This window comes from Rattus norvegicus, chromosome X, assembly GCF_036323735.1.
Source record: "Rattus norvegicus strain BN/NHsdMcwi chromosome X, GRCr8, whole genome shotgun sequence".
In the NCBI taxonomy this organism is placed as follows: domain Eukaryota; kingdom Metazoa; phylum Chordata; class Mammalia; order Rodentia; family Muridae; genus Rattus; species Rattus norvegicus.
In genome coordinates this window covers 18,739,988-18,750,990 of record NC_086039.1, presented here as the reverse complement: position 1 = coordinate 18,750,990, position 11,003 = coordinate 18,739,988, and the positions used below count along the sequence as shown (strand labels likewise).

Here is an 11,003-nt window from a genome sequence, read left to right as displayed (position 1 = left end):
AGACGGCAAAGGCTTAGCTCAGTGATTTGTTCAAGGCCACCTCTCTAATTAGTGACAAGGCCAGGGCTCAGAAGTATGTCTCCTGCTTACAAATACCTGCAGGCCCAAAATTCTGATAGTTCTTGGGTAGGATCACACATTCTGCGAACTGAACTTTGGAGATTTTAACATGCTAACTGCTCAGTTGCACTAAGTTACAGTCAGACCTGTTGCTCAGTTTCAAAGTGAGATAGAGCAAATACATTACAGCCGCAGTTGATCTACAACTTAAAAACCCAGGAGTTGGGGCTAAAGATGTAGTTCAGTGATAAAACTGATTGTCTAACAATCTTAACAGGCACTGGTTTCACTACTCAGCGTATACACACACACACACACACACACACACACACATACACACACACACACACACACACACACAAGTTGTTTCAGTCTCTAGTTGTGATGATTTGGATATGCTTGGCCCAGGGAGGGACACTGTTAGGAGGTGGGGCCTTGTTGGAGTAGGTGTGGTCTTGTTGGAGTAGGTGTGTCACTGTGGGTATGGACTTTATGACCCTCAACCTAGTTGCCTGGAAGCCAGTCTTCCCTAACAGCCTTCAGATGAAGAAGTAGAACTTTCAGCCACGCCTTCCTGGATGCTGCTATGTTCCTGCCTTGATGATACTGGACTGAACCTCTGAACCTATAAGCCAGCCCCAATTAAATGTTGTCCCTGTAAGACTTGCCTTGGTCATGGTGTCTGTTCGCAGTAATGGAAACATTAAGACACTACTATAAAAAACATTAATCCCATAAGGGGATAAAGGGATCTATCTTAAGACTTGCTTGTCATGAACAAGGCCCTAGGTTCTATCCTTAGTGCCAAAAATAAATTTAAAAAAGGAATCAGCAAATTGAGAAGGCATTTTCTGATTTCTAGTAACATGATCATGGTTTTTCTTAGGTTTGTGTAAATGGTCGATTATGGCTTCTTATGTAGGATTGTCTCTAAGGACACGTGGCAGATTATAAACATCCAAATTACCATTATGACCAATTTCCTTGGCATGCTGGGACATAGGACAGGCAGCAGGATGCTTAAGACACAATGAGGAAGTGGGAGCAGAGAGTGGACACCTGAATTATGGGAAGTTTTCCATGGAAGGAAGGGACCAGATAGTGTTTGCTGTCATGAGCAACGAAGTATGAAGGCATGGGAAAGGACACTCAAAAGCAAGACCAAGTTAAGAAAGTATTGTTGACTCAGCCTTGTCTTGTCAACACTTTCCCTGCTGGTGTGAAGCCCTTTAAAAAGTCACTTCCCACTTGTGGCTGCAGAGAAAACATGTCCTGAGAGGGGAGATAAAGTGCTTAGGTCAAGGCTGAGAACTCAGCATCAGATGATCTTAAAGACTGTTTCTGTAGCTGTTAGGCCGATTCTAAGAGCCAGAGAAACAGGCTCAACCAAGAACAGATGATTGGGTAGGTTTCAGACCCAGTGTGTAAGTAAATTGATCCAAAAGGCACATTATCAATCGGCCAGCTTATCAATGGATATTCTTTCTTGTTTTTGGCTAGTCCTAACTTTGTAGATCCCTGGGTTGGCCATCTCATGCAGCAAGTGCAAGGCAATGTCAGGACCCACAGATGACAGGCACACCCACAATCACAGTACTCCCAGAGACACCAGTAGGGAGCTAGCTTGTGGCTGCGCCTGTTCAGGGGCCATCCTCAGTTCTCCCTTATTTAAACCATGCTCCTAGGCAATGTTCAATAATGACTCCATACAACTAGTGTGTGCATGAAGTAGCCTACATGCACAACCCCACTGTGTTTGCTGGTCCTGGGTGTATTTCACTTTCCACTCCTGTAGGCAAGGTCCACAGATTAGTAGCCTTGTAATCGCCCCCTTCCTCCTTCCCCCACATCCCAGGACCTGGCTCTCAGCACCCTCAGGAGAAAAAGGCAGTCAGAGAGACATGAAGGCTCTAATCAGAAAAGTGCACTCGGCCACGAGGGCCCATGCACACTGACTTTCACCTCGGTTTGCTCGGGCTGAAGGAGGGGCGGGTAGCTCCGCAGTAAAGAGGAGGACCAAAGAGGGGGCCTACTTGAATGAAACAATGTAACAATTGATGTGAGGCCTCGCCTAGCTCCCACTCCTCAGCGATCCTATAGGCGAGGTCCCAGTGCCTGCCCCTCCCCATTGCTCCGTTTTCTTGTCCATTAAGCACCATCCCTCCGCCTCTCTTTCCTTCTTTTCTTTTTCCCCCTTCTCCTTACCCCTCCCTCTCCCCCCTCTCTCCAGCTCCGTGTCATTTCCTCCTAGAGCTCACTAGCTGCCTGAGCGTCTCCAGCCGGGAGAGTAGGCGGAGCGGGGCGGCGCGGCGCGGCGCGGCGCTGGAGGACGATGGTGGCTGAGCTGCTGGGGGCGGAGGCTCCGTAGCCCCCGCGGAAAAGGAGCCCGGCGGCGCCTGCCCAGCCGAGCCGAGGATGGAGAACCGGCCGGGGTCCTTCCAGTACGTCCCGGTGCAGCTGCAAGGGGGGGCGCCCTGGGGCTTCACCCTGAAGGGGGGCTTGGAGCACTGCGAGCCGCTCACGGTGTCGAAGGTAAGGAGCGGTGGCTCGCTCCTCACGGCGTCCAACTTTGAATGGGCTAGCGGGTGCGCAGAGTGCGCGGGGTGCGGGCCTCAGCCCCACTTTGCGACTTGGCCGGCCGGAGCCCGAGGGGCTGCAGCCACACGGAGGGGGTCCTGCCGCCGGAGCAGACTGCAGGGAAGTGTGTGGCTGGAGGATGGGACCCGAGGCGCCCGGCCCCCGGCCCCCGCAGGAGCTTTGCGTGCAGTCACACTCACGGGGCACCGGGGCAGCCTCGCTCCCCCCACGGCGAGGAGGCCACTCACCTCAGTGTGGGCTGCAGGAAATGGCGGCTGCTGGGGGTTCTCCTTGACTTGGAGGCCCCTGAGCTGGGCAGGACAGTGAGGGGCTGAGGGCACGGGCGGGGGGCGGGGGGCTCGGGACTGGCTCTCCCGGCTCTCCCTCGGGCTGTCCTGCCCGAGGCAGGTTGCTGGGCTAGGGTCTGACGCAGAGCTGGTGATGAGGCATCGCTGGCTTTCCGCAGCCTCTCTTCCCACAGCCGGACGCACACACGCTCTTTCAGAGCTGGGGCGTTGCTGCTGCCGGTTCCCCCTCGGCCCCTTTCCCTCCCTCCTGCCCCGCGCCAGCGAGATTTCTTGCACGCTGCGAAGTGTGGAGGGAACTTTTGTGCCATGGAGCACAGCTGTGCTGAAGCGGCCACTAGGGTTGCTTTGATTTAAGAGCCTGTGATCAGCTGGAACCAAGTTGCAGCTAGAGGCCAGGGGAGAGAAGCACTCCCAAGAGCTCTGGAACCTCCAAACCCAGGCGTCTCCAGTGCGAGTGAGGGTGGAGGATGGGGGACTATTGGAGTCGTTACTGGGAAGAGTGACTTGTAAGACTGCTCACCTTGGAGCACAAGATTGCCAGGTGGAGGGACTTCATGAACTTTAACCCACTTTTCTTGTTTCTCTTACAAACTCAGTTAGCGAGCCATTCCAATGCACGGGGAAGGCAGTTGAGATTGTAGATGGAGATTTGGACTGGGGGTGGTGGAATGCTCTAGCTTTTTAAAGTAACAAATGTAGCTATAGGGATTCTTTTTGTTTCCCATGTTAACAGAGCAGCTGGGCTCTGAAAGTTACTGCCCTCCCCCGCCATAACAATCTATGTTACTTTCTCCATGCATTGGAATGGCTTCCTAGCTAACTTGTGTAGGTATCTTTAAGGTGTTGGGGCAACGTGTTGCCCACGTGTGAACCAGTCAGTTCTGACTGTCTGAGGTGTATTGAGGCAACATTTTGAGGGGATTGACAGGGACCTCGAGAGAATCTTTAGCCTTCCCAAACCAGGCGATCTTCAACCAGCATAACCAGATTGAGGTAGATGATTTTGTGATCTACCCTCACATCCTGCCCTTTAACACCCTTCCTTTGGTATTCTCTGGAGCAAACCACTTTTTAAAAAACAGACAGACAGACAGACAGACAACAACAACAACAACAACAACAACAGCAACAACACCCTATTAAATAGCCCCTTTGGAGAGGGGGATCTTAGCCTTGAAGAATTTCTTCTAATCAAACTCATCCCCTCTCTTTCCACCAAGGTCACAATAGGATATACAGCCCTCAGTCTGGCAGCTCCCCCTTTCTTTTCCTCCTCAGGCTGCCCACAGAATTTCCAGTCTGCCTAGACCCTGGAGAGGTCATTTCTACAGCTTTGTCCAGGCTGCCCCAACCTGCCAGGCCCTCTGACAGTGCTTGTTGCTGTGGTCCTGAATTATTTTGTGAGCCCATAGGAGCATGGCAGGGGGTGTTACTAAGTATGGGGCAGCCAGCAATTTGTGGTCTGGCTGGGGGATTATTTGAGGATATATGAGGGTTTTCTTGGCCACACTGCTAAGGAAGTGCCTCGTGTGTGGAGAGGCAGGGTGCCTTTTAATGATTGCCTTTCTGCTGAATGCACACTTGGCTCCTATTATATAAAGATTCATTATTGTATGTATGGGTGTGCAGGAGTAAAAGCCAGGTATAAATGGGTTGGCTGGGACATCACAAAGGTATTTTAGTTTTTCAGTGTAATGCTTGTAGCCTCCTCCTCTTCCTCCTCTCCCTCCTCTTCCTCCTCTCCCTCCTCTTCCTCCTCTCCCTCCTCCTTCTTCACGAGATAACTATTTGGGATATTTCATTGTTCTATCTTAGTGTGTTTCTTCTTATGCTTCAGGACAATATAGCTCTCTCCCCACAAGTAGGTTTTTAAGTGACCAGTGGGGATGGACTAGAAATTGAAATGAATTGGGAAATAAAAAACAAACAAACCAACAACCCTCTGGATTCTAACTCTTGCCTTGTCAGTCTTTGCTGTGGAATCCTGGGAATATCCCTTCACTTTCCTGGACCTGGGCATCCCTAGATCTAAAATGAATTGGAAGTGGGCAGTCTTTAAATGGCGCTATGATGGTTTGGTAGTGAATCGTCATAACCCTGACATTCTTTTCACCGGAACTGCTATATAGTGAGTAAGGAAGATGGCCGTTTCTTTTGCATGCTATCATACAGTATGCTTCTTACCTCATACTCTCTTATCCTATCCCAGCCACACTGTGAGAGTCAGGGAAGGCGACAGAGAAGCTGATAGGGAAACTGACTCTGTGGTGCGTTGAGTAGCTTGCTTCAGTCTGTTGTGTGGTGGACTGTCAGCCTTTTTATTTTTGGTGGCCTAGAGAATATCTTGATTCTTCTGGTAGTACTACAACATGCGAGGGAGCATTGACTAATAACTTTCAGGGCTATATCTATTCTAACTGGCCTCTAACGCCAGTAATGCTTTCCATGTTGAGAAGTCATCTATAACCACTGTGTTTTAGGTATATGCTAATGAAGTCTGAGCTCAAGGGTGGAAGGGGGAGACTCTTTTGGTAACTAAATAACTTAGGCTTGTGAAAGACAGATGAGCTAAGAGTCACAATGCAAAATGGCAGCAGACCTCCTTTGCTTCTGGGGAAATCCAAACATAGTTAGAGTTCAGGCTGATATGCTGTACCTGCTTGGGAAAGGTATAGCCAGGGTGATGGAGACATTTGAGAAAAGGTGATCAGTAGGAGGAGACAGCTTAGGAATAGGAAAACTAACTTTTCATTTTAAGACCAGGAAATGGTCAGGTTGGGACAATCTTCAGTGGAACTAGCTAATATGGTTTCCTGGATGTGTACAATTCAGCTGCCTGATTTATGGAGACTTGTATAGCTATGCGTTGATAATCAAGTGGCAAAAAAAGGGACAATATGTTAAACAGCATTATTCTATTGATTACCACAGGTTTTAGGGAGAAGCTTGTGGTTTTTCCATATGTGACATTAGTACTACTGAAGTCATAAGAAAATGACCACGAGGGAGTGGTCACATGACCTTAAAATTATTCATTTCTTTGGCTAGCTTCTCATACTAGATCAGGACAGGTATTGTCTGAATGAAATGGGGATTGTCTTCAAGTCAGATGTGTCTGTTTTAGTGTAGTGGCCTTGTCTATAGTCATTCATGGAGTTGACTCCCTGCATAAAATGATTCTTCTGGGGCGGGGGAGTGAGCCTTTGCAAAGTTCTGGCACCAATGAATCTGTATCATATAGGACCTCTTGGAGGCCTCAGAGACTGGAGCAGTGTGTGTGGGTATGGGGGCATGGGAGACACAGAAGGACAGAAAAACAGAACAGCAGCCTAAGGTTCCTGTGTAATGTCAGTTCTTAAAAATGTGCCCCGAACATGGAAAAGAAAGGGTGGGACTGGTGGTCAGGATTCAGGGAAAGGAAGCGGATAACTAGGGTAAAAAGGACAGGCCAGAACCCTGTGCTTACCCCACCCACATATTTGCTCTTTTCTGGCCTGTTTTTGGTAGGTGTCTCAATTTGGCACAGTGAGGCAAGTGGGAGCTAGTCACTGTTCTCTAACAAAGTAGGGCGGAGTTGGAGCATAGGCTGAAGGAGAAAGCCTATGGAATGTACACAAATATTCCTCTGTCATGTTTACCCCTGCTAGCTCTAAGTCACTATTTACAGAGTGATAGTCGGTCTACCTGTCCCATCTCCATTATCACAGAGGATGTGAGAATGGATGTGGTAACCCCTTTGCTATCCTTGACCTTATAGAAAGGCAGGACCTGCTCTTTAAGTTCTTTGTCAGCTCCAGTGCCCTCTCATGCTGATCTTAGTTCTAAACATAAAAAAAAAAGCAGTTGAAACTTTAAAAGGCAGCCGAATGATCAGATTGATGTTTCCTTGTGACTGGAAGTAAATTTGGCTGTGACTTTTGAGTTCATGTTGGATGTAGAGGTTGTTCGAGCAATGATGTAGCTTTCAAGTCCTTCCAGCTGCATTATAGGTCAGACCTAGCCCCACCCTCAGGCCTAGTCAAGGACCTGGCAGTCCCAAAGGTATTTTTGCAGGGTATGTTAATAGAAGATGAATGCAGCCTGATTACTTATATGAATCCATCCCTGATCTTTCCCACTAGAATCCACAAAGACACCTTCTTCAGTTTCATGACTTCTGTCTTCTTCCAGAAAGGACACAGCATGGAATAGGAATCTATCTAAGGATATAAGAGGGGGGTAAAACAAAAAGGCTATATGGTATGTCTCACAAAGCTTGGCTAACCCTTTGCATACATAGAATTTTAGGCCCTGTCTTAAATAATTTGCATACATGGGATTTTAGCTCTGTCATATATACCTAGTACCCTGTTAATAACCATGTTTGTTCCGTGAAGGAAAAGGGTCCATGCCTTTTGTACAGTTTCTCTTCTCTAAAACCTCAAAGACAATACTTTTAACTCCAGCTGGAAGACACTTGAGCATTGTTCTTTAAATAGTTAAAGCATTTCTCCCTTGCTTCTCCCAGAACACTCCCCAGGAATTTCTTTAAAGAGAAAAAGACAGTTTCGGACAGAGACTACTAGTTATGGGGTAATTATCATGAGAGAACATGATTGTGTTTATGGTTAGGCTTCTTCCAAACCAGAGGAAAATGTGCTGACCCATCTGGGAGCAGTTAATGAAGAACAGCAGAGATTACAGGAAGGTGTGCTCTCAGTGCCCACTGCCCCCTGTGCCAAAGGGCAGGCTTAACTAAGGGCTGCTGTATTGCTGCTGCTCTTGGTTGGGACCTAGAAACAGTCTCAGAGTCACTGGAAGTCACTTGGTTTAAGGTCACTTAAAGAACCTGTTGTGGAGGGTCTCTGATTATGTTCTCCTCTGGTCAAGGGGGATCATGTGTATATTCAAGCCTGCCTACTTCACTGTTGTCAGGTTTAATCTGTGGAGAGTTTTTATCTATATTGAGTTGCAAACATTTCTCTTTGCCTCTCATCCATGGGGCTAAGCAATCTTGGACCACACAGAACAATGGTGCTTCCTCTGTTTTAGAAAAACCCTTGAGAGTTAAAAAAAAAAGATGTGCTCCCTTAACTTTTCCTTATGGGGGGGTCTGTGATTTAGCCTTTCCTTCTGTACTTTCAAAAATCAAATTTATGTGCCTTCTCAACTCTTAGGAGATCTGAGGTTCCTCCCTCCACTCTGGATTCACTACATCTTGTTCATTGTTCTTTCCCCTCCCCTCTTCAAATTTCTGGTGCTCAATCTCAAAGCTAGGACATTGAGCATGGTAGACAAGTGCTCTTCCGCTGGGCTACATCTCTCATCCCTACTCCTTGAGGCTCTCTTTAGTTATGGAGCCCACACACAATATAGCCATCTCCTGGAGAAAATTACAAAATTTAAGTGAGACCTTTTTTTGTGCTGAGAATTGTATCCAGCTACAGACCATTCTTTAAAAACACACATCTGAAGGCGGCTCAGCAGCTAAAGGGGCTTAGCTCCTGCAGATGACCTTGGTTTGATTTTCATTATGTACATGGCAGCCCAAATGTAAAGCAGGTCCAGGTCTGTTGCCCTTCTGACCTCCTCAGGCTCCTGTATGCACATGTGCTCCTGTGCATGCTTGCACACACTCATAAAACAAAATAAGTGTTTTCAAAAGAAGATATAGCCAAAGATGGCTCTGTTTCTCTGGTGCCAATGTCATAAGAAGGCTCTGTGACCATGTCTGATAGTTGAAGGAAATACTGTGCTGCTAGAAATCCATAGTTGTCCAAGGTCTTTAAATAAGCACACAGGAAAGCCATATGACGAAGTGTGTGTGTGTGTGTGTGTGTGTGTGTGTGTGTGTGTGTGTGTGTGTGTGTTGGTCAGAGGCAGATGTTAGATGTCTTCCTCTGTTGCTTCCCACTATATTTTTTGAAACCGGTTCTTTGAACCTAGAACTTTCATTGTCTGTGCTACTAGACTTTTGATTATCTGGGACCTGCCTATCCCTGACCCCACCCCAGTGTTTGGGTTATAGGTATGCACCACCATACCTGGCTTCTTTGTGGGTGCTAGGGATCTGAACTTGGCTCCTTATGGTTACACAACACTTTTTCTACTGAGCCATCCTCCTAGCCACAAATAATAAATTTTTCAGTGACACTTTTCATCTCCTACTATTTACATGGAATTCCCCTTGCTCCTAGCCCACAGCAGCTGTGAGAAAGACACTCCAGGGAAGATGACAGAGGGGGGGGGCAGGGCTTAGGACTTGCCTTCATAGAGTGTATATGTCTAAACAAAGACACTGTTAACAGAGTAGGAAGTGGTATTTAATAAATGTTGTCAGAATCAGAATTCCAGTTTTTTAACCTCTCTGAACTTCCCTTCTAGGGAAAGTAATCAATTTCAAAATTGAAAATACCAACCATATGTCATATGTGATATGTAAGTAGTCTCTTATATACATGCACACATACACATACACATATACACATATACAAACATGTGTGTATTAATATATATTGCACTGATTGCAGTGTTTCTTGCAACTCTGGGTTTCTAGGGTCTGGGGTTTTGGGGTTTTCTGTTTAGACTTGGAATAGCCACAGAAGTCACTCATGCTGGAGGTCTTGCATTCACAGGCTTTTAAAAATGTATCTCTCCATATTTCCCCACTTATCATCTGATCTGGGAAATGCCTTTTTTTACCCCAAAAGTCTAGACCAGGGAGGAGATTGGAGCAGGGCTTAATTTTCATTGTTGAAGCCCTAGGTTTCTAAGGGAAGGGAAATTGAAGTCCAGAGAACATGTCCACACTGACACTTGACAATAGTTGTTAGGCTCACTCAGAACAATTCTAGAGAATCCTATTTAATCCATAGTGGATGAGCAATGAAATTATTCAACATAATCATACTGAATAATGTTTTTTGTAAGAAATGGTATTCAGAACTCCAAGATGCTTACTTACACAGTGTATTCTTGGAAAACAATTCATCTATAAGTTACAGAAAAGTACTCTAGAGAGTTCTAGTACACAGCTCTAAGCAACTTTGGGATTTCTGTTGCCATCAGTGCTTGATGTACTCATATCCTCACTACTGGGACCAGATGTGTGTTAGATCTCCATGGTAACTGAGCTATAGGTTTACCTGTGAGTTATCTTCCAACTGTTTTATTCTGGGTGTGTTGATAATGAGATCACTTTCACTTGGCATCTATAAAACCAAATATTTTGTTTCCTGGTACTCACTAAAATATTTATTACTGACATTCTTTAATTAAGTTGTTGATCAGTAAATTTGAGTACAATTTCTCCTCGCTAAAGATTATGTTCCAAGGACCAGGATGAAGTAAACTTTGTCTCCTCATGTCCCTTAGCCACCTTCAGAGCAAATAGGCGAGTGGAAACATTGCCGTGTATATTAGTTTTGCAAGAGATGATCTGTTTCTTCCACACACCTCACTGGCATGTTTATTTGGGCAGAGCCATCCTGCTGGGGCACCGAAGTGGCAAGGATCAAGATGACTTGAGCTCTCAAAGTAATTTCTAACCCCTCCCATGACTCTTCACTTCCACGCCCTCCTCTTTCAGTATAAGTCTGTGCCTATGCTCTGGGACAGAATTAGTACTTCCTTATTCAGAGGAAGAGACTCATTTTTCATCCATCCATCCATCCATCCATCCATCCATCCATCCATCCACTACCTATCTTTATTTCATGTCCAGTCCTCGATTTCAAGCCTGTAGCCACAAGCACTGGTTGTTTAAGGCCTCCATTTTGGACTCTCACTCAAGTGCCATTGGCTCTTTGTTTCTTTGTCCGTTGGCTGCCCTGCCGGCTATCCAGAACCCATTTTCCCCCTTTGGTTACACTGAGCACTTCTACTTTGCTACAGCAGCTTTGTCTGTCGGGGCTCAGGATGCTCTGGTAAGGGCTAATTGAAGCCAGTAAGTTAGAAAATAGTTCAGTAAGTTAAAGTAGAAACAGAGGGAAGATTCCTCACACTTCATCTTTCTCTGTCCTGTCTGAATTAAGGACAAGTCTTTTGCCACCTTCCGTTACTTGGAGATACTTAGCAATC

At 46.4% G+C, this 11,003-nt stretch overlaps 1 protein-coding gene across 2 annotated transcripts in view; it reads left to right on the top strand.

Annotated features, from left to right (window-relative positions):
* The first annotated feature begins 2,325 nt into the window (after window positions 1–2,325).
* Window positions 2,326–11,003, top strand: part of Shroom4 (shroom family member 4) — a 211,295-nt gene continuing 202,617 nt past the window's right edge. Inside the window, exon 1 of one of the 2 annotated variants that reach the window (XM_039099796.2) lies at window positions 2,326–2,501. Coding sequence is in view for 1 of the 2 variants with exons in the window: in NM_001191730.1 (NP_001178659.1) it covers window positions 2,476–2,592 (117 nt within the window). In the remaining variant the exon portion in view is untranslated. Of the gene's footprint in view, window positions 2,593–11,003 lie in introns of both variants that reach the window. The other variant, NM_001191730.1, reaches the window with a different exon arrangement.